The sequence below is a fragment of the Condylostylus longicornis genome, unplaced genomic scaffold (assembly GCF_029603195.1).
Source record: "Condylostylus longicornis isolate FDR11 unplaced genomic scaffold, ASM2960319v2 ptg000004l, whole genome shotgun sequence".
Lineage (NCBI taxonomy): Eukaryota > Metazoa > Arthropoda > Insecta > Diptera > Dolichopodidae > Condylostylus > Condylostylus longicornis.
The window spans coordinates 9064972-9090945 of record NW_026577973.1 but is presented as its reverse complement, the minus strand read 5'-3'; the positions used below and the strand labels follow the sequence as shown (position 1 = coordinate 9090945).

Below are 25974 nucleotides of genomic sequence, written 5' to 3'. Positions count from 1 at the left end.
TTTATCGGTTAGTACAAACCGAACTTTTGGTCGTAAAACGTTAACATTCTATTTGAATCGCATGTTACTGTAATTATTGGTGTCTTTTTTTTCTTCTAAGCTTAACATAAATTGATATAAAAAATTAAATAAATTAATAATTAAAATAATTTGTGATTTAATAAAAAAAAAAATTCAATTTTTCTAATAATATTTTTTTAATTCTTCAAATTTGAATTTAATTTCAGATTCTTTAAGAAATCATATTAAAATAAAAATAAAAAATGGAATAAAAAAAAATTCAAAGAATAAAATCCGTTAAAAAGAGAAAACAAAAATATGAGAAAAAAAGAGAACGGTAAAAAAAAGTGTGATCTAATAAATTGAATTTCGAATTTTAAAATTGTTATCATTAAAACGGAATTAAAAATAATAGAATAGAAAAAGAGTAAAAACAAAAGAAAGAGTGAGATGGTGAATCAAGTAAGAAAGGGAGCTGTATATGCTTATATTTCGTAATTAGTACAATTTAAATCCTGAAATAAGTCGACAGAAATTTTCTCTTCAATTTATTAATAAGAAAAAATAAATTAATTAATAATTAAAAAAGAAGAAAATAAAAAGAGAAAAGTGAGAAGAAAATTAAAAAAAAATTAAATAAATGCACAAATCATAAATGAAAACGTGTATGTGTGTGTAAGTGCAATAATAATATTTTAATGATAATTAAAATTTCCCGTATAATAATCATATAAATAATTTTTACTTACATTTTCACACACGCTTTTACCAATTTGTGTGAATGTGCACCGATTTAATGATCTTTTAAGCATTTTTCATTCTAAATGAAAAATTTTTAATTAATTGTTAATTAAATAAAGGAATTAAATAAAGGATATTTTTATTTATTTATTCATCTGTGTATTATATATAAATTTAAAATCAAATATAAAAGAAAAAACAAAAATTAATATCTTAAAAATATTAAAAAAAAAATTAAAATAAAATAAGTTCCATTGAATTAAAACATCATCAAAAAATTTATTAATATTTTATATAAAATGAAAATAATTATTATTTTTGGATTAAAATTTACAAAATAAATAAATTAAAAAAATTTTATGTGAATTTTCATTCTTTTTTCGGCCGCACTATCAAAAATTTTTGGAATTACTCATATTTTAAAAATATTTATTCTGGTATACAGTATGTATGAACATCAAGGACATTATAATATAAAAAAAAATTCAATAAGTTATTGGTAATTTATTATTGAAAAAAAATCAAATAAATTTTAAATTTAATTTATTAATTACACGATATAAAAATAATAATAAATTAATATATGTATACTAATACAAGAGAAGCACATACATAAATTAAAAAAAACATTCATTAAACATAAAACTGGATACAGTCGAATCAAATTTATTTGTATACCTATTTAATTTACGAAATCAATGTTATCAAAGCTGACTTTTAACATAAAATAATTCCGAAATTTTCAATAAACCATTTCGATTATAACAGCATTATGTTAAATTTTGTAACATTATTGATGAACGAAATTTGGCAAAAAACTGACACCTTTGAAATTGCAATTTTTTCAATATGAAAATTTTTTTAAATAATTTTGAATACTTGAGGCTTTTTAATCATTTTACTTCACCAATATGAAATTTTGAAGTTCACAACGGCACAATAAATTTCTGTTATTTGTCAGTCAAATTTCATTGTTAACTAAAATTGACGAAAAATTATGGGCTTTTCGATTTTTTCAAAAAGGAAAACAAAAGCACAAAAACTGACAAAAAACAGCTTTAAAATATACTAAATTAAATATGAAAATTTTTATATGGAATTTATTCCTAGTTCAAAAAATGGATGCCCTATTATTTTTTTAGACTATGAAACTTTCTACTACTTTTTTTTTACATATATAAACAATGACTTTTTTCTGTAAAAGTTTCGATTCTTTTACTTAGCTAACTGTATTTTTCACTTTTAAATAATAAACTTCGTGCACGAAACTGATTTTACTGTTTAAAAGCACACTAAAAATTTCTTCGCAAATTTAAACATTGAAAATTCTTTTACAATTAGGTAGGTATTGTGATTATTGCGGTTTACAAAGATAAAAATTAGATCAAGTGACAGTGCTGATTTCTGTGTTTCTTATTCCCTCTTTGTCGTTTCTGATACATAATTTTATAAAATATGATATACAAAATAATAGTAGATTATTGATTCAATAAATTTTTACTTTTACTTCGATTTAATTTCTATAAATATCTTTGTACCTATATACAAAATTAAATTTGTGTTATCATGATGATCTCAAATTTGGTTATAAATTTTAATTTTAATGAGCATAATATTAAATGGCACGTGTACTTTGCAGTATGTTGTACACACTTTTGTAAATAATACAAAATATTTCCGCTTTCATACTTAAAGTACTTTATCTTCTTCTTCCAAGAATTATTTTGCAATCACTAAAAACGAATACGAATTTTACAAGTTGATAAGGGTAGCTCATTTATAATTTAAATCTGAAACTGTTCCTGTGTATGAACTGATGTAGATAGAAATGTTATATGGCATCAAAACCGTGACTAACCTGATGAAAATGGTAACGGTGTGCGATATTATTAAAATTTATTAAATTTCGCGTAACAACCTTGTAATTTTCATTGTTTTTGACGTTTTATACAAACTTTAATCATATTTAATAGCAATATATACACATATAATTTCACTTGCAACAACTTTGGTTTGCGCACAAGCGTTGCATTAATGTTCATTATCGCATACTGCATTCATTTAATTTGACCACTAAATCATCATATTTCAATCTTTTTAATTTCGACGTGATCAAGCTTAAAATAAATTGTCTTTTATTATACAAATTTACTATAAGCCCTGAATATTGCATTTCTCTTTTACAACTTCATCTAAATTCCGATTTCATACTTTTTAAAGATAATTTCATTTCCTGGAGAGCACTTATATTTAGAAAAATAGATATCTACGATATCAAACTTCAAAAAGCAATCGAAAAATATTATAAAATTTTTTAATAACAAGAGTACTTAGTAATTAAAAATAGAAGAAAATAAAAAAAAATGCAAATTTTAATAATTTTATTGTACAATACGAAAAGATATTAATTAATTAGCTGTATAGAAGTTTTTTTTTTTTCATATTGAGAAAAAAAGTTGAAAATTAATTAAAATTTCGGAACTTAATCTATTGTGTACATTAAAAATTCATAAGATACTTAAAATTTTCCTGCCGAAACGTATATTAAAAAAAAATATTCTTTTTCCAAATTTTTATTTCCATATGTACATACTTCCGTTTTCAAAATTATCTTTTCTTTCCTTTTCCGCTTAATAATTTTTATTTCTAAATTAGTCATATACAGCTGGCATCACATATAATATTTATTCAAATTATATATATAAGAGCTGCACTATTTCGTTTCATGCAAACTTGTGTCACACTTTCGAATTGTTTTCTTTAATTAAAAAAAATAATAAAGAAGCAAATTCTCAATAATTATATTATAACTCTTTCATTTATAAGTATGCGCAATAGTTCAAATAACACATACATATATGTACATATTTATTGAATTATATTCATCAAAGTACATTATACAGGGTGTTTTTCATAAGGTGGCAAATAATTTCAGGGATGATTTTTTAATTGATTTGCAGCCAAAAATTATAATTTTAATTCTAATTAAAAATTGCAGACCTACTCGTTTTCGAGCTACAGCCTGTTGAAAAAAAGTTATCAAACTTTTCCTAGGTATGAAACATGCACTTTTCGTATGTTTTTTGAACACTTTTAACACGTTTTACTGGAAAAACTATTAGGGATAGAGGAAAATGTTTTATGTGTTAATTTTTAGATCTAATCGTAGCGCATCAAAAAAGCTCAAAAAAAAAAAAAGAAATTCAAAAGTTTTCGAGAAATTTCGAGTTTTTAAAAAAAAATTTCAAAAACAAAAACAAGAATTTTGACCTTGACGAGCTGTATCTCGAAAACTATGGCTCAATCACTACTAAAGCGAGCTCCCAATAATAAATCTATGTTGTATGATTTCGAAGTTCCAAGCATTTATTTGCAGGAATTTTATTATATGCAGAAAAAGTCCGGTACCTTTTTCTTTCAACAGGTTGTAGCTCGAAAACAAGTATATCTCTCCCCCCCCCCCCCCACCCATTCAATTTTTTGCTGAAAAATTATCAAAGAGTCATCACTGAAATTATTTGATATTTCCCACCTTATGCGAAATACCCTGCATACATTGCTTATGAGGAACTTCAATATTTTAATGAAGATTTTTAAAATTTTTTTTTAATTTTCATAATTTGACATGACAATTTCCACTAGATATTCGGTATGTAATTATTAATTAAATTTTTCTTCATGCACACTAATTTAATAATAGAAATATTCACTTTTGTAATTGCAAAAGTATTCATCGCTTTTTCAGAACTGCCAAATATTAGAAAAATAAATCTCTGTATGGCCTATTAGTGTCACAACTCAAAGCTTTGGTTATTGTAAAGTCGTAACGAAACTACATGAACTCTTAAATCTCAGCCGTTGAAGTTAAATTTCTTGGCTTGTAATGGTCAGTCTACGAGTAAATATATAAAATTTTTCATTTATGGCTTGAATATGTGATTCTTTTCTAAAATTCTATTATACGCGAAATAGTCAATAATTAATTGTATTACTCGAGTACTACAGTCGAGTGCTCACAATCTCTAAAAAAAAATGAAACTTATAAATTAAATTTTAAAAAAATTTCTGATAACTCAAAATATTAAAATCTAGGATCTGTTAAGGAAAAATATTTCAATTGTCAATCTTCTGATTTAATTTTAATTTTTTTTCCTACTTTGTCTTTAAAAATAATTGAAATTTGGAAATAAAAACCTGAAATTTACAAATTAATTAAATGTTACTACGTGATTGCAAGTAAATTGCAATCAAAAACCCAACAATTAAAATAAACTAAAATGTAAAATTTAATTGAATCAAACTCATACAGAAATTTAAAATGAAACTGCAATAATTTCCAATATTTTTTCTAACTAAGAAAACTAAGAAAAAGTTTTTACCGAGTAGGTAAAAAAAGACAATGAAAAAATATTTCAAAATTTTTTGTATTTGGACATGCGTTTAAATTTTGTGTGTTATTAAGGTTCAAGATGCCATATGCAATTTCAAAACTGTAAATGTTTAAAAAATGAAAGAAGTTCATGAATGATTTTTGGATTTCTGTAAAAGTTGTTTGATAGAATTTTAGAGTATCCTAAATCAAATAACAGCTCCTAATGTTGAAGTCTAAAATCATCATGCAAAATTATGTAGAACGTACTTATCTTCATTCCACTCGTCTGTACTGCGATTATATGAAAAAATTTTCGTATTTTTGTTAATTTCACTTTTAATTGGAATTTTTTACAAATTGAATAAAAACCACCTTTGTTCTCGCACACTGCACATATTGCTGGGTGTACCCGACTGCATATGTATTTATTACTTTCATTTCAATTTCAATTCAATTCATTTTTTATATTTGTTTAGAAAAGTTTTTTTCATGAAATCTATATTAGTTCCCTACTGAAGTTTTACATTTGCAATACCATTTAATTACAGACCGCATTGCATACAATAAGAAAGGCATTGTTGAGTTGTCATCATATGAAATTCTCTCTTTTCCACATAAGCCAGAAAAATTAACTGTTTTCATTAAAGTGTAAAGTTGTCGCTCTCTATGCCGTCATGCAAATCTCGAGATTCTATCTTTGAATTTTAACTGATCCCAATAACAGAGTTGAAGACTGATTTCAGCCTTTTACTCAACTTATAAAAAAGGAAACTATAACATATTCGATTGGTCATTTTTAAAATTGATGATATCGTTTAGATCCTTTGATTCGTAGGTTGAAATGTAACCTTCTTCAATTCTTTGACTTATAAACTTGTGTGTACGAAGCACTTCCCCCTATTCGTTCATTTATGTACATTTTTCAATTTTATTTTAAAATGTGCTGATCTCATCGCATATTTTTATATTGCTTTTATTTTTAGTTTTGTTTACATTGAAATTTTATATAATAAAATTTTCACATTAATATGAAGAACCGGGTTTTAAACAATAAATTTCGAAAAATTTAATAAATTCAAAAGTTATTAAAATTTAGAATCAACAAATATTTTCAAAAATTTTCGAAAATTTTTCGGTCAATTTTAATACATTTCTGTCACATTACAGTTAGTTTTTCTTTGATCTAGTGAACATTTCATGAATATTGGACTGCGCATTTTATTTGATGAAAAAAATTAAAAGCCACCTAAATGTTAACACACAAATTTCACGAGCAATGTTTAATATCGAGTAAGATTTTAAAATTTTAATTGGTAGCTGGATTATTTTCATAATTAAAAATTAAAATATTTATTTTTAGATGAGTAATTTAATTTTAAGCACACTGCAAACAAAATCAAGCTTCTCATCCGTACAATTACAAAACCTCTATACACCATATGAGATGCAATTTCATTAAATTACCAAAAAATTCAGTTATTCACCAGTAGATATTCTTGAAAATCTGGTTATAACCAGATAGAGCTATAGCTCGTCGTATTATCAGACGTTATTTACAGAACATCAAGAAGATCTCTTTAATATATTAGTAAAAATGATTTTTTTTATGTTTTTTATAAACATAATGACATTTCTCTCTTAAAGTTAGTTATAGTTCAATCTACGTTAACGATAATGTTATCTTATCAAAAAACACAATTGGATTTTCATTTTGAAAACTATCGCATTTTCAAATTAAATTAAGGATATAAATTGAAGACCCCTGAGATATTGAATTGAACTTTGAGTTTTAGAAAGAAATTGTCATTCATTGCTAATTGTCATTTTGTACCCAAAATGTTTTAAATTCAGAATTTCTCTAGTTCCTGCACATATCAATTTTCGGTTAATAATAATAATCAGTCAAATATTAAAAGAACTTCACGTTTTATAAAAATTAAAGAATTTTTATCAAGCTTTATTTGTTAATAAGCCAATTTTACTCTTGATAATAAATTTACAAATTTTTATAGAAAAATACAATGTGTCCCATTTTTTTTTGGAAAACTTTCAATAAACTTCGAAAACACTTATTTTTTATTTACAATTTTTAGAATGTTTTTAAAATAGTTTTGCTTTCAGAACTCAATAATCAAAATAATTTCCATTACTGTATCAATAAATGTATTTCCCAAACTGAAACCCTATATTTTTACAATTCCAATTTGTCTTCGATTATTGCAGTGATTGTAATCAACGGTTTTCTAAAAATATTGAAGAGCCGGAAAAAATATATCTTGAAATAGATACATGTCAGTATAAGTATGCTCAGAAAAATGTAAACACTCAATATGTGTATCATCCTGCGGAATAATAGCATCCCAGACTATTCCGTGTAAAACAGTTTGATTGTTATTGTCAGCAATAATGTAAGGAAATAAAACAAATTTAAAAAGGTTAGATAAAACCGGGAACTTCAAAAAAATTCCAACCTTTTTTCAATCGTAATGAAATAGTATAAAAATAAAATTTAAGGTTGAATATTTTTTAATGGAAGGTGTTTCGTGAAATGAAATTAAAAAAAAATACTCATGTTAATTTACCCATACTTTTTGTATATAGAATAAGAAATACTACTATTAGCGGCCGCTTTGAATTCAAAAAAGGTGGTTATGTGATGACATAAAATTTCGTACGTGAAATTTTCAGAAGGAAATGCACTTCTCCATGGTAGGGAATCATAAATATACTGCTTATTTGTTGGTGCACCAACCCATTTTCATGAAGATTTATATCTAATTTTACTTTCATTAATTTTTGTTATAAACGTCAATTTCGGAACTTGGTCTTTTTGATAATTTTTAAGAAAATAACAAACAGATTCATTTAAAAGTTTGTATATAGCCTTAATTTGATAATGTGACATGCCACTTAACTGTTCAAGCAAATCAGGCGCCACAAATTTCCCGGATTAACATTTTTGCGTACATAATAATTTACCAATTTTATTGAAATTTAATATTTAAGTTTTGTTCACTACCGGAATTAATTAAAAAACTTTTGAGCAATTCGAAATTTGTAATTTATATTAATGTCAAAACCAATATAGTACGTATATAAGGTGATGAGTTACGAAATGTTCATTAGATTTTGTTCACCCGAATCATTGTCGAAATCAAAACTTACCAAGAAAAAAATCTGTAATTTATTAGTCGGACTTCTTTCATCGCAATGAGAAGACCGATTGACCAAGTAGAGGGAGTTATTACTAAGTGAGTCAACCCGTACTTTTTTAGTTTATATCGTACAAATGTCTGTTGAAAATTTTAACACCATACGTTAAATGCTGCGACGATAGGTCTAATAACATTATATGTAGCACATTTTCATTCTATAGACCTAATGTCACATGTTTTACCTACGAAACTATTACATGTTCATAGAGCTCCAGGATCAATATACTTAATAACGAAGTTTTATTATTAAACTTCTTATTATTTAGAATAACATTTCTTATCAATTATTTTAACACACTAACTGACTCACCACTATTGTGAAAAAATTTGTAACACCTTGTACTAAATTTTTGTAAAAATTATTTAATTTTCTTTTAATTTAATTTTTATAAAATTTTAAAAAATATACACAAGCATATTTTATATTGTGTTTTTTTTTTGTTTTCAAACGCTTAATAAACTTAAAATTTAATTTACTTTTTCACAATTTTTTTTGTATTATTAGATTCATATTTTAATATACAGACATAATATAATTATATGATGGTGGTAGTACTCATACTGTAAATGTTTACATACATATTTTTTCAATTTAATCTACTCTAATTAGTGGTGCATAATAAAATTATACTTTTAATTGATTATACACATACATAATTGCAGTATTTAATTTCTAACCTTTTTTATCATAATTTTATTATTAATTAGAAATTATTGTATATATATATATATATATATATATATATAAATATGAAAGTTTTAATTTTATTTTAAAATCACTGAACTCTTCTTGTTCATTTTTGATGAATTCATTATGGAAATTTATTTTACATATTTAATTTTTCGCTAAAAGCATAAAAATCAATTATTTAATAAAAGGACTTATTTTTATATTATAAAATTCAATAGGATTATTAATTTTCGTTTCATTTTAAATAATTACATAGTAGTAGTAAAAATTTTTATAATATCTATGTGGACATACAACAGAGTGTTAGGACAATATTATTTTTTTGAAAATTTTTATAAAAATTTCGATAATTAATTTTGTACGTAAAACTTTTCTATATATGTTCTATATTTAACCAGAAAAAATAGGTTGGATCTGTGATACCCGTACGATTTCTATAATTCCTATTAACATTTTAGTAAAGAATGTAAGCCATGTTATTAAACTTGTTATAACTACCGTTCCGAAAAAGATAGGGGCTTCAAACAAACCGTTTCTACAGCCCTAGTAAAAGTCTTAAAATAACCATGTTATTTGATTATGTATTTTATGTACTTTCGGAATACTAAGCATTCGGACTTTAGGCAAAATCAAATTTTTCCCTTGTTTTATTTTTTCAGTTTTTTCTAACTAGAATAATTTCGTAAGAAATTTACTAAATCATTCAGATTTTTCTTTCACAAATATAATGAGCCACAAATTCAATTAAAATCAAACCAGATGTTGATAAAACTAAGATTAAATTCAATTTAAGATTCTTTTATCCAAAAATTTATATAAACACACATTATATGTTTGATGATTGAAATTAGTGAAATTTTACAAAATACTACAAAACAAATATCATATTCTCCTAGAAAGTTCTTTTCTTCTTTCAAATCAATTTTTGTTCAGTCGCATATTTCAGATTATTTGCTTTCCTGGAATTCCTCTTTAGTTGCATCAACCGTATACCAATTTTAGTTTTTGTTAAATATTGGAAATTAATAATCCCATTAAATTATTTATTAATTATTTATAAGCTTAATAATGTTAATATCATATCATTTACATTCTCCATTTTGTTCAAAAAAATTAAATTTTCCTATTAAAAAAATTTTTTTCAATTAAAATAAACGTCAAAATTTATATGGCATACCTTTAAAAATTCGCTCCAGCTGGATAATTTTAATAACTTCAGATGCCAAATGATGTCTAGATCCCGAAAATATTTTTTTCAAATTTTTAAATTGCACCCAATGTAAGAAAAATGCATTTAAAAATTTCAAACCATATAGGTACCATTTCTTATAAAAATCGGCAAAAATAAAAAACCTATCAATTTTCCTTACCAGGAAAAGTTTCGAAAAAAAATTTTTGATTACTAGATTTTTTTTTTGTTTTTCCTAATACAAAATTCTAGTTTTTCTTTTCAAAAATTTCAAATTTTTTAAAATCAATTTTTGTTTTTCAAATTAAAAGTTTCTATAAAATTTTTGTTTCAATTTTATTATTATTTGTTAACTGTTCAATTTTATTATTATTTGTTTCGCTTAAAATAAATAAAAATCGAAAATAGTGATAAATTGGGGCTTTAAATAGAAACGATGCTAAATATTCTGTATCATAAAAATTTTTTAATTTTTGAGGACTTAAATTAAATTTTAAGCAGCTGGTCAAAACTCTATAAAAAAAGATTTCTTTAAAAATAAGACAAGGGAAAAATTTTATTTTGTCTAAAGTTCGAATGCTTGGTATTCCAAGGCGCATAAAATACAGAATCAAGCAGCATATTTATTTTAAGCCCTTTACTAGACCTTTCAGAAACTGTTCGTTTTAAGCTCCTATCTTTTATATAATATCAAAAAAAATTGGATAAATAAAAATTTCGTGAAAATTCGTTAAAATCCCTCGAATTCGGAAGCCCTTGAGTTTTGGCACCCAGTTCGGAACAAATGTTTTACCAATTTTCGACCCAATAACCAATGGTATATGTTGTTGTATACCTTTCTGAACCACACTGTATATGATTATGCTTCCTATCTTCAAGGGTGTAAAAGTTTTGTAAATATACCCACGAACAGACGGAATGAAACTAATATAAGCACTTTTTTTCAAAATTGTTTCGAAAAAGTGCTAAAAATTACAGATGATTACAATGTTAACTTTCTTAAATAAATATTTGGTGGTTACTTTTTACAAATGTATATCAGACTTTTTTAAAAATATGTATGTCAAATGAATGAATTACGTTTAAATTACGCCCTTGGATTTAAGTCGAGCATATTTTAGTCCAGGCAAATATATCGTTTCATATTTTTTAAACATAAGACAACAACAGTGTCTGTCCTAAATTTATACAAATATCTCAAATAAATTTATACAAATAGCTCTGGTATTCTGATAATTTGCATTGTTACACAGAGACCCTCAATGGAAAGAAAAACATGGCAGCCCCTCTTACGATCATATTGGAAAGTAATAAATTTGTTATATTTTTTCCGTTTAATATCAAACATTTTACTTCAGTTTGAAAAATTTTTATTTTAGAATATTTTTATTTTTAGAATTTTAGAAAAAGTTTACCTTCCACGATTACACAGATTTCCTTTCATTTTACAAGACACTCTTTCTACCTTTCCATCAAATAATTAAAGTCTAGAATATAAAAAACAAAAATGAATTATAAAACTTTTATTCTTTTTAAAAAAAATTGTATAATCAATATTAAAAGTTTCCTTTATCCTGCAAATTAGAAATGTCTCTATTTTAGATTTGTTAATTTCTTTTATTCACTTTAGTTTACTTAAATACTTTTTTTCTCCATTTAGTTTTTTTTCTCTATTTAGTTTTATTTGTTTAACGTTCAAACAAAATACTATTTAATATTTTTCAATGAATCATTCTCATACCTATATGTGTATAGTTTAGTAAATGCCTTGTTTCAGTAAAAAAATTAATTTTTCTCTTACTATATACATACATATATTATGTATGTATGTAAGTGTGTACATATAGAAATATTATATAGTTTAAACATTTTAAAAATTGTTTTCATTACATTTATGGGTTTTTGTTTTAGTTAATAGAAAAAACGAAACTCAAACAACTTCAAGGATAAACGTAAAACCTAGAAATTAATTTACAAAGTGGAAAAAAGCCTTTGTAAGACTGCCAAAGACTTACTTAAAGGATTTGTTGGTAATAAAAAAAAATTATTAATTTTTTTTTTGTTTTTGTTATTCCTGAAAGATTTGTAAATTGTTTCAGGAATTTTTTAAAATCATTAATGTTATACTTAAGAAATTTCAATGGAAAAATTTCATATTTTCAGACATAATGAGTTTTGAAATATATTAACTGTAACTAAAATACTGTAATTGATTGTGTATAACAATTAAAATCAGTGGCATGGTTGTAGTACATGTTTGAATCTTCTAAGTTATATGTCTTGTCATTTTTTATATTCGACAATTGTAGTATTGAATTACCAAATCCGTCCCTTTAAATCAAGCGAAGGCAAACAACAGTCATGGAGCGTGGGTTTAGAACTGCAGGTTTCTATTCGAACCAAAAATCGAGTTTGCCTGCAATATGCGTTATGTATACAATTTACAGACTTCCAAGACCGTTTTCAGGAAATACTAAAATTTCTTATACCAAACACATTTGCATAAATTAGATAAACCATATATGAGATATCAAAAGTATCTAAGTAAAACCTGAAAACCCAAACAGCAAAAGAATATTCTTTACATACGAAAACAAGATCTTTTCCAATTCTTAATAATTAAGCAAATTAAATTATTTGAATCAAAGACCTCCAATAAAATTCAAGAACCATAGAATGTAGAAGAAAAAAAATAAAAGCAAATATATATTGCATAAGTTCATTGATCCCAAAAACCAATATTTTTTCAATTTGCAATTATAATGGGTTTATTGTATACTTCTATAATATTGAAAAACATTATTTTAAAAATTAAAATTAATATAAAATATTTAATTGTTATTAGAAAATTTTCATATTGTTGCAGTCTCTTATACGACATCATCAATAATGAGCTTTTCTCTTTGAACCAGATTCTTATTTTATTATATTTATTTTTTGTTTTTTGTAAGAAATTACTTAAAATTATTATTGTAGAGAAAAATTTTTCTATATCAATATACCTACATATGTACACACAAAATTAATTTACATATAGGGTTTTTTAATAACACTCTATATACGATTGCTTACACATGTATATACACAATGTATTATATGTAAACATATCCATATAGACAATTATTATTACCTTAGCTGGAAATAAGCACAATAATTACATATAATAAATTGTATAACACATTATATGTTACCCTATGATTATGTGTATGAAATTATTCTATTACTCCATATAGAGCACATAAAAACACAACCGATATTAAAATTTTTGGCTTCATTCCATTATTTTTTAATAATTCTCATTCTGCTCATACAACACATGTAGTTTGTAGTTACACATTGAATATTGGTTTCATGAAATTCGGGATAAATTTAATCATAATTTAATTAAATTAAAATTGCATCATAATTAAAATTATAATATTTTTATAAAGAAACGAGAATAGGTTGAGTTGACAGTGTCAACTCTGTGATACCCTCACGAATGAATGACTCTTAGAATGGTATAATAATTGGCAAAGTGAGCAAAGATCCAAATTAATTTAAAACTTGTTCTTGCCATGTCTTTATCGTAATTCAATCTATTTTCATCCGATTTTTTCTTTTAATCTTTGCTCCGAGCGTTTTTTTACTATCAAGTAGGTTGCTGACCTCGCTCGAAAGGATTTTTTTTACCCTATCTTGCCTAGCACTTACAATTTTAGATTTAATTCATAACAGGTGTTGTAAAATAAGTTTCCAGGTGCCACCGCAGAGAGATATAGTATGCCTTTGGCTAGGAATCGAACTGTTAAACCGTTGGGTCAGCGACCAGTCAATGCCTACCCGATTCGCCCATGCCCAGACCCCTATTATTCTTTGTATAACTAATTTATTCTTCACTTAGAGTTCGTTATACCCATTGCAGTACCTGGATAATTTCTAAAATATGCTCAAATAACTTTTGAAGTGGTAGGGTACAGCAACTCAAGCAATCTTAACAAAATTTAACAAAAAAACGACCTCATTACAATATTTATTTATGCGAAATTTTAATGCTGTATAGTTTCAATATATATTCAATTTACATAGCGTTCTGCCATTTACTATCACAAACCATTATTAAAAGTTTTGTTAGCTAAGCTAAATTATATATAAGGACATGCATAGCTTGCACATTGCTAAATCGACTCAAAATTCAACATTAAAGAAGAATATATGTATGTACCCGTCTGCATCTCTGGCCGATATTTCTCACTGTTACAAACTAGGCGATAAATTTATAATACCCTACAAACATATTTTCGTACCCGTAAAATATTGCAGAGTGGAAAAATTTAATTAACTTTGAAAACAGATTGCCTTTGTATAAAACTTTGAAGCAGAGCGCAGCAGTATAACGTATCTTTGAATATAGAAATTTTTTTATTTTTTTAAACTATAATGAATACCAACCACTTTAGAATATTGATACTTCATTACAATGTTGCATTTCTTCAGAACCTTTTGTTTAGAACTTGGTACTAATATGAAGAAATATACTTATACGTACACAATCAACTAAATAAATAAGTTAATATAAAAAAGTTCAATTTTAATAAAAAGTTTTATACAAATATAATAAAACTCACTGCCAAGCGAACAGAGATTTTTAAAAAGTGCTACTGACGAAAGTACTCATTAAGGTCCTGTTATCATTTTGTTAGAAAAATTATTCAATTACAAAATTTATTCAGGTTAATTTTGAGCGACGTATGTTGCCCTTTAAATTTTTGAAATATTAGTAATTTGTATGAGAGATAATGTTTAATTCGACGAGATTATTAAACGGACAGTAACTATATTTCAAAACTCGAAATTTCTTGATTTACATATATTATTTAATCAGAAAGAGACGGATGGACAGACAAAAATAGACAACCAAATCTCATCAAAATTCAATGCTGAGCAAGACCGTTCCGAGTCATTTAATTTTTCTTTTTCTCTAAATTTCTGAAAAACTAAAAAAAACATTACTTTTTTCATTAGACAAAGTTATCTTTTCCATTTTTCAAATTGTAACCCTACCTTTTTTAAAAGCTTATTGTGTCAAAAATTATGGAACTTTTGAATTACATAAATTCAGAAAATTTGTAGAAATTATTCAAAAAAGTGTCGAAAAAATACCAAAATGTCAAATTATCCCCTATTTTAACCGTTTTTTTTTTCAGTTTTTAACAAGAGTTTTCCGAAAACGGCCAGACTTACAAATTCTGAAATTATTATATTATTATTAGCTTATTAGATCAAAATAAAGTAAAATATTTTAATAAAGATCGAAGTGTAGAGCTCACAATGATACAGTATCATCTTCACATAGGAATAATTTGACGTTAAAAATTTTACAGGCCACTTTCATATTTATAACACTAAATTACAAAATTTTATTAAATCATTTTTTATTAATTGATGTGGAAACTAATACTTCTTAAAACTGTCTGAATTTAAGGCGGCTTACAGTAATCAACAATATATATATATCCAACACGTAAAATATTAGTATGACACAAAAAATTTGTATATTTGTATAAAATATTTTATGAAGAATATTATATAAATTGCACAAAGTTATAAATTTTTTTTTTTGCCATTTTGTAACACATTCTCAAAAGTAAAATTCATAACTATCACATACGTAAACAAAAAGAAAGAAAAATTTGTTTTACTTTCTCTCGTGAAAACTTTTAAAGTTTTATTGTCAAATAAAAAAAAAAAGTGTGGAAACTTGTAAAATATAAAAATTTTTTTCTTTAACAAATTTCATTTTATTTCACTACAAAACACATACAATATTGCACATACACTTAACAAACAGTGTTAATATTCAGTAATATAACAATACTACATACAATTACCAAAGTTATTTATGTAGGTACACTCATAAAAAATATTTGTACATCTTTTTTAATTTCAGAACTAAAAAAAAATAAAACTATTTCATGGAACGAATCCATTTATAAATTAAACATAATCTAGAGAATTTCGTAAAACTTTTCGAAAATATCATATTTCCAATTTACGAATTATGCAATCATCGAATATATGCTCATGATGACCAGTTTAACAATAAATTTTGCAGTACTTAAAGGATTAAGATGGTTACCTTATTCAAATTTAGATCTTAAATGTTCATTATTACTAGGATTATTATTATTTAATTATATTGGTAAGTTGAATAAAGAAAAAATTTCATTATGCTTTTAAATTATTGTACCCCTATAAATATGCAAATATTGCATATTATTGTGATCGCTTAATAAAAATTTATTATTTCTTTAATTCTAGTTATATGTCATTATTATCATATTGAAAATAGAAAATATTAAATTTTTTGAAATTAAAAGAAATATTAAAAATGACTGTCTACATTTGGAAAATAATAGTTTTAATTGTGCTGCTTTGAAAATTCTTAATTATAATTACAATTTCTTATGAAAAACAAAGTAATGATAATTTAAGCAGAAAATCCGCAATAATTAGATACGCTATAATGAGATAATATATTGTTTTATTATTAAAATATCATCTTTAACTTTGAAAAAAGAAAGAAATATTCAATAAATTTCTGAAAATTTTTCTAAAATGTTCGATATTCAAAAATAAAGAAATATCCAATAGCTTCAAATATTTGATGTAAAACAAAACTAGGGCAGGCTAGTCATCTGCCAATTTAAAATACAATGATTTGAGAAAGTGAGGCACACTCTATCTATAATATCAAACAGCAGCCTTATATTCATTGTAAAGGTAAAAATGAAAAAAAATATTCGAAAATCCTAAATTTAATTTAGCAAAAATGCCGACTCATACATGAATTAATTTAAATTAATTTTGCTACTGTTTAATTTTTAATATTAACATTTGATTTGATTGTCTATTTATAATATATTAATCGATATAGGCACAAAGTAGTACTCAAATTGTATAATTCGTTGGAATTTTTTATCATATGTTAAAAAATCGTTTCATCTATCGAGCAAAATTTCAGTTAAAGATGTTTTCATAAAACTGAAAATTTTAATAAAATTATTTTCCTCTAACTATATTTTAAGAATTTGTTGAATTCCTGAATTCCCGTAAATTTTCCCTAAAAAACGTTAATTAATTGAGAAAATTTTAGTTTTATTTTAAAAGAAACATGTAATAATCGAGATATTTTCTGCTCTCTTTGTAAAATCTTTTGCAAAATATTGTTACAACCTAAGTTTATATTAACACTATTGATTAAAAGAAGAAATAGTGTGGCAAAGAAAGTGTGAATTAGATAATAAAAATACAAAATAACAATAAAAGTCTGATAAAAAATTAATGTTATTAAATTAATTGAAATATAATAACATTAATTTTTATTAGGACTTTTACTGTTATTTTACTAACTCTCTGTAATTTATGAAATACAATACAACCCGATTATAAGAAACATTCAATAAAAATCACAAAATTTTTTCATGCACTTGTTATTTAATATAAATTTCAATGTCTTTCTACTCTTTTAATACAAAACTCTTAACTGTGAGTGCCAAAAATGTTAACCCTCGTTTAAGTGTAGACAAAAAATAAATTAAAGTAAAATAAAATTCACGATCTATTGAAAGTATTATAATGTATTTTCGAAATATATTTTCAAAAATAAAGTGGCTTATTCTGAGTATCGAGAAGTGGTAGTAATACTTATCGTAAAAGCTTTAAAAACTTTATTTATAAAAGCTTTTGGTTACAATAGTAATATCGAACTTTTCACAATAATTATCAGAATTATTTAGTGTTTCGATACTGAGAATAAACTCGAATTTAAAGGTTGTTATGCTATCAAAAACTCATCTTTATTTTAATAAAGGTTTTGTATCACTACATGTTTACCGAACACTTTACATACAATAGGGGAGGATATGTGATGGCAGCAAATTTCTCCATTCTACGGAAGCGTAAATAAACTATTTTTAGGGAGGTGTCGGTCTGCCGGTCTGTCAGTCTGCCTGTCTGCATATGCATGTGTGTATCTCATGCTAAAGTTCGTCTAAACCGATTTTCGTGAAATTTTATATGTGTGTTTGTTCTGACTATGTGACAGATTGATCAATTTTTGGGATATATCAGGCCTTGGGAATTGAACCTTTTTGCGGGCCAATTTTAGATTTTTACCCATAGAAAGAGAAATAATCAACTAATTTCTTTGAAATTTAATAATTTAAATTTGGAGTATTAAAACAATGAACATAAAAATGTTTTGGAACGATAGGGGCTCGGAAACCAAACTGGGCTCATTTTTACCATATCTACGGAACGGATTGATGGAATTTCTTAAACTTTCATATTTGAGCTCTGGTTGTTACTGAAATTAACTGGCGAGCTTCAGGGAATTCGGATGGCACGAAGCGAAACTCTACTAAGAGCCAAATTTACATTTTCTAGGTATTTTAAATAAAAACTCACTAAAGCCCTAAAATTTGGAAAGTTCCTTCAAAAAAGTACTTATACCCCTTATTTGAAATAGAATGTATGACTATAGTATGAATATATTATTAAATATTAAAAGTTTTATTTTATAATTTACTTATTAAAAATCATTGAATCCAATATTATAATAAACATTAAAAAAAATAATTTTTGTGCTTATACATACTTAATAGAATTACATTATTAAAATTTAAAGTATATAATATGCTAATTTAAATATACATAAATGTGCAAAAGCATATGTGAATGGATATATTTATTTAAAAGCAAATAATTTGAATTTAAAAAAAACTAAATGAAATAATTGATGCATTATGATTATTTTTGATATTATTTAACTATATTTTTAGTAGCAGCATTTGAACCAGATTTTGTTTTCCCATTGGAAAATGTGACTGTGGCACAAGGACGAGACGCTACTTTCACATGTGTTGTTAACAATTTAGGAGGTCATAGGGTGAGTGGGGGATCAGCACAGCAAAGGGTATGTATCGGTTTTTCAAACAATATAGAAAATGATCAATTTTAATCATTAAATCAAAAAAAAAAAGAAAACAAAATCAAAATATAAAAATATTTCAAAAAAAAACAAATCATTTATAAAATATCAAAATTTTAGTAAATTTGCACATATTATTTGTATACCTAAAGCACTTTTTATATTTCTAATATATTCACACAATAATTCTTATAAATATAAAATATAAATTTTATATATATATTGATATATATGTGCAAAAATATTTTTTTTTGTATTTCAATATATATATACATAACATAAACCTATTATATATATTATCATTTAAATAATAATAAAAAAAAAACTAAAAAATTCTTTGCTTTAAATTTTTAATGCTGATGTATTCACACTTTGGATGCACCGGAATGAAAGCACCTATACTTATATATATATACTGTTACTATATATATTAAAATATAATATTTATATTTAAACAAAAAATCACTATATATATTTTGTGTTTCTCTTTTATATATATATATACACATATGTATTTGTTTAATTTAATTTAACGCACCTCAATTTTCACAAAATATTTATGATGCACCGTAATTCAATGTTTTCCTTTGCACCTCTTTTATATATATATATAAATATATACATATATTTATAATATTCTATACTTTATTATATACTAATATAATATATATTTGAAAAAAAAAAACATAAATCTTGCAAAATATTAAATATAAAATAATAAAAATAATGTTAAAAACTTCGTAAATTACAAAAAAAAAAACAAAAATTATTTAATTCCAAATTAAATAATTACACTGTATTTTGTATAAATTAAATAATACAAAAATTTTTATGAAATGCTCAAATTTAGAATGACAGATATGTAAATTTTTATATTTAGATTTTACAAAATTCTTTATTCTAATTAAAATATAAAAGATAAAAAAAAATTAAAGAAAATTATTTTTATATTATATGAAAAAATAAAAAAAATAAAGAAAAAATTAAACTAAAAACACTTCAAAAACCAATTGCGTTTCAGATAAACTTGGAACAATACGAGGTAAGAAATAAATAACTGGTTAACAGTTAATTAATAAATTTTGTATAACATACTGAAGGATCATATAATAGAGCTTATAAAATTATAATTTAGTAAGGTTTTTATTTTAGTTAATCTTATTTTAATTATTTATAATTTTCAAATTCTATTAAAAAAATTTTAAATGAAATTCTTTCCTTATTTTTTACATCTATTTTACGTTTTTGATTTATTTTAATATACAAAAATTAAAAAAAAAAGAAGTTCATGTTACTTAAAATTAATTAATTAAACAATACAAATATAAAGGATTAAGATTATATGTACCTATATAATTCTGAAATCTGATTCAAAAATATTTTTCGATAAAATCCCGAAGCATTGTTTCCTCTGCAACAATACCATATGAGCTAAATTGCTCCTTTATTGCACCAGTTGCACTGATTATCCCTTTGCTCTTTCAAGCCAATCCAAATTTTTTAAAAACGAGTAAAGACACGCACGTTGATTACTTTTCTATACTTCCGGTAGAAAATATAAACACCAAACTAGTTTATTTTTTCATCATCCAACTAGTACAGACATGTTCAAGAGAATCTCCGCTTTCTACTTGTTACAGCAGTCTCAACCAGGGTTGCCATTCATAAAAAATTAATTTTTAAGAAAATGGGACATATTATATTATATATACAAATTATATTATTATATACATAATAATAATACAATATATCATGTGGGTCCACTGATGTGCCAACACTGTAAAACTTATCAATGTAATTATTTTTTTAAGTTTCAAGTATAATCCCTTCTATGTGTTCAGTTGTGAAATGAAATAGGTTCCGGATTTTTCGTAATCATTTATAGACCTTAAGATCTCCTTAAGTTGCCTTCACTCGATCCACAAAAATTCTTTCAGGAGACCTTCGATACATTTTTTACCTCATCACATCTGCCAGGTAAACCTTATGAAAGTTTTAGTAAAACAGGTACCTTGTTAATTTTTCCTGTTGTAATAAGTACTGCCAATTGAAAGCATTATTTATACCATCCAGTGTGCCAACCAGAATGTCCAGATTCCTAGACGTCTAAGAACGCGGAAGGTTTCTGAACCAAAAGAAAAAAAAGATTTACTGCTTCACTTTTAAATAAGAAAACAAACGCAGAAAGGACGAAAAATTTAAAATTAAATTGAAAACATCAAAACTTATGATTGATTTTTTTTCTAAAAGTTGTTTAAGAGTCTTATGACTTAAGAGTTTAAAATTCTTCATGACTTCAAGCAAATTCGTCATTTACGTAATAAAATTGGTGTACAACATTGGAGCAAGTATTAAAAAATTCGGTTCTGAATAAGTAAGTTCCATACCTTTTAAAACGATAAAACTCTTAAAATTTAAATATTATTTTCGATTTATTTTTTTAAAAACGAAACGAATTAAACTTCATTTTTTTTTGTTATTTTAATTAATTATTTATAACCTTTCCAAATAATATATGAGAGTAAATTATTATGAAGTCTTCAATAACTGTGTATAATAATTATGATGGATGCAATAAAAATTATTGATTTGATTATTTTAGTCATAATACGTCATCAATCAAATTTTTTATAGTATATATATATAAATACATATGTGTTATTTGCAAAATTGCATATCTGTCATTTAAAGAGCGCAATATTATTACATACCCTTAAGTGACATATAGTTAATCTGAAATCTAAATTGACCCTTATAGAAAATAAAACAAATAAATAAATTTTTTTTACATAATAAAATAAAAAACAATACATGTGTATGTATGTATGTATGTATGTTCCATTATTATATAACTGTATAAGTATCAATTTAAAGTTTTTCTAATTTTAAATAAAAAAAAAATGTTATGCTCTTAACATATAAAGAGTAAAACCTACTTTTACAGCCTACAAATTAAAAATTATCAATAAACTGATGGAAATTTCCACTCAGTTATAGAACTTACATTAGCATATATTTTATATTTTAAAAATATTAAAATATTGAATCGCATAACATTTTTACAAACAATCCAATTATTATTTATAAAGTATATAAAATCATTTTTTCTAGACTGCTAAAATTTTGAAGTGTAAAAAGAAATCAAATTCATAAAATTAATCCTTTTTCAATGAAATGCAATTTTAACCACAAAAAACATACAAATTTTTCAAATACGTCAATTTTAACGTTTTATTAAAATCAAATATAGGGTGACCCCCAAATCAAATCCAATGAAATTAAACTAGGTAATAAATTAAACAATAAGATCACTAAAAAATTTAATGAAATTCCAAGATACACTAATGTATGAGCACATGTCTTCAATATACAGTCACAGGAATTCGACAACTTAGGACGGAAGGTAACTGAAAACCAGCAACTAAGAAAGCTGTGTATTTCTGTATTTTCGAATTGTCCTCTCGAAAATTGGTAAAATAATGAACAAACTTTCTGCGAATTCAATAATTTCTAAATAGTTGGAAGCTAGAAAAATTGACTTTCAACATTTTTAATTATTCGACGTTGATATCTTACCATCTCCTCATCTGCATCTGAACTCATTTACATACAAACATACATACATGAAAATAAAGTTAAATTTTATTTTTGATTGAAATTGATACGTAATGAGAAACTTTAAGTTGAAAATGAAAAGTTTTTTTTTTTTAGATGAAAAAAAAAACCCAACACTTGCAATTTAAAAAAAAAATTTATTCTTTTTTTTTATTTATGCACACATACCTACATACACATGTATATAAAAAAATTTAAATATTATGTAATAATAAATGTGAAAACTTTTTTTTAATATTTAAAAATTAAAATAAAAAAATTACATAAATAAAACTTTTTTTCTACTATTACAAACAAAAAAAAAAAAACCAATTAAATTGTATATTAATAAGTATGTGTATATTTGTACTAAAATTGCACATAGCAACTATAAAACTGCACCGTTTCTTTTTTAAATTGCACCAAAAGTTGTTTTTGTCTATCTATAGCACCGCTAAATTGTATAGAAAAAAACCGAAACAGTAAATTGCACCCTTTTGCATGTGTTGATTATATACATATATAAAAAAAATATTTAAAAAAAAAATTTTATTGTTTTGTAATTTTTCATTTGTTTCATTTACAAATCTTTTTTCATTTCTATTTTTCTCTAATTTATCTATTATTTTTTTTGTTTCTTTATTTTATACTTGAATTATATTATTGTTCTTTTTCTTTTTAAATATATTTATGTAAAATAATTTGATATATAAAAAAAAATTATCATCTTCATTAATCAAAAAATTGTTTTATTAAACGGCAAGTCTACAGTTTGTTTATTCAGAAATTAAATTTTATAATTTAAAAGAAAAGTTAATTTAAAAATAAAAAAATTTTTAATTATTTTAAGAACATTCGAAAAATTGTTTAAAACGAATAATCGTATTTTCATATTACGATAAATATTATCGTATAAATTCGTATATTTCTTCGTATTGAATTATACATTTCTTCGTAAATGCTCGTATATTTGTACTTCGCTTCGTATATATACATAGACATACTTTTATACACTTCGTGTATACATTTATTTATGTAGTCTTGTATAGAATTATAATATTTATACATTTTTATATTTATCCTTAAAAATGAAAATAAATGTGTGTTTGATTGTGTGACTCCTACTTATGTAACTTTATATAAAAGTTGGCTAGAATTAATACAAACGGAATAATTTTTAGAAGTAAGTTGTTACGAGTATGTACTTCGAGCATTATTTACATTTTAGATCATTATTAAGTAAAAATATTGTAATGTTAAAAATTACTAACTTGAAAGGGGTTGAAAGTGGAAAAAAATTTTGTTCTAACGAGATATTTATTAATATTTAAAAAATTTGTTCATTTCAACGTCTATTCCGTTTTTTTAATATTTAATTATACTTTTCCGCGTTTGCACAATTTGAAAAATGTTTATGGTTTCCTTGATCAAATAATCAAAAATAACATTTGTAGCGTTTTTTGGAACTGTTACTTTTAAAGTGGAAGGGAGAGATAGGTAAAAATTTTCTTCAATACGCAAATAAGTTTCTACTAAAAATTTATTTGTATGTTAAGTTTCAACTGTCTATGTTAAAGGTGGTGGAAGTTTTATAAACCGGCCCTCAGTCGGTCGGACAACCATGCAAGAATTAGTTCCGAGAATTCTTTCAATGTTGTTTAATTGCTTTAAAATTCTTTAAGCTCATTTAATATAAAAATAAGAAACTGTAGATGGCCCAATTGAAAATTTTTGATTTGAAGATAATTATTTTAAATATACTTAATATTTCATTTAAAATATTAAGTATAAAATGTAATTAAAATTTTTAATAAAAAAAAAAATAATTAATCATTTGATTATTTTAATTTAAGTTTTGAATATTTAGAAAATATTCCTAAAAATTAAATTATCATCAAAATTTTTGTTAATAAATTTAAATTATTTTAATATTTGAGAAAAAAAAATTAAATTAAAATATTATTTAACTAAAAAATGAAATATATTAAAAAAAATGTTTTTTTTTTTTTTGTTGTTGTATTTCAATTCAATTCTCATAATAATTAACTCAAACCAAAACCAATAAAACAAAATAACAAAAAAAAACGAATCTAAAATCGAAAATAAAACCCACCGTAATGAAATTAAACCGCATCAAAATCAAATCAATTATCCTGGATGGTTTCAACTTTAACGATGAAAATATTTATATATGCATTAATTCTAATTCGATGAATTTTCTGCAATACCAAATCACATAAAAAAAAAATATATTTTTTTCCTGTTTCATCATATTTCATTGGATCATAATTATTTTACAATTATCTTCAATAATATACGAAAAAAATCAACATTAAATACGCATATACCTATGTACAAAATAATAATAAATATACACAAATATATTCATTATATATACATATACATATATATTGATGTATGTAAAAACATAATATAATCGGATGACATTTACATTTCAATTATTTATTTAAAATTTTAATATTTACTGCTTAAATAATTTGTTCATATTCACAATCTATAATAAAAAAATTAAATAAAAAACTCGTGAAACCTGTTTTAATCTTAATAAAATAATAAACAAAAAAAATAAATAAATAATTAAAAAAATCAAATAAATTGAATTTTAATATTAAAAAAAAAATAATTTACCGTTATTCCAACTACACTTATAATATGTTCACAATACAAATAACTCAATTTTATAATGGTGGATTTTGTGGGGTAAAAATTTTAAATTGATAATTAATTATATTATTTATGACTTATTACTTAAAAAATATTGCTTCAAATATATAATTAAATTATTGTTTAAATAATAATGAAAACAAATTGAATATTAAATGCATGAATGAATGAATATTGGACTTTAAATTGAATCCTCTTATTTTATAAAACCATTTGCGTGAATTTAATTTTAAAATTGAATAAATTCAATTACTTCCATATATAAAATTAAATCTTTAAATTTTCATGAACACAAAAACTAAAAAAAAAATGCATCCTAAACATAATAATTTGAAAATTTATTATAAAATGTATAACGTATACATATTTATTTTCTCAAATAAAATAACGTTCAAAAATAATATACAAAAAAATAATAATAATAATTATAATAAACAATAAATTAATTTTTGTTTACAAAATAAAATAAAAAAATAAAATTTAATTACCACAATAAAAATCAAATCTGAAACATAC

The 25974-nt window shown here is 23.7% G+C and overlaps 1 protein-coding gene across 1 annotated transcript in view; it reads left to right on the top strand.

Annotated features, from left to right (window-relative positions):
- Positions 1-1083: 1083 nt before the first annotated feature.
- LOC129612846 (lachesin) overlaps positions 1084-25974 on the top strand; it is a gene marked incomplete at its 3' end in the record, with an annotated part of 31875 nt that continues 6984 nt past the window's right edge. Inside the window, exons 1-4 of the mRNA XM_055526635.1 lie at positions 1084-1240; positions 16138-16389; positions 19031-19164; positions 20201-20221. Coding sequence (XP_055382610.1) covers positions 16266-16389; positions 19031-19164; positions 20201-20221 — 279 coding nt within the window. The remainder of the gene's footprint in view (positions 1241-16137; positions 16390-19030; positions 19165-20200; positions 20222-25974) is intronic.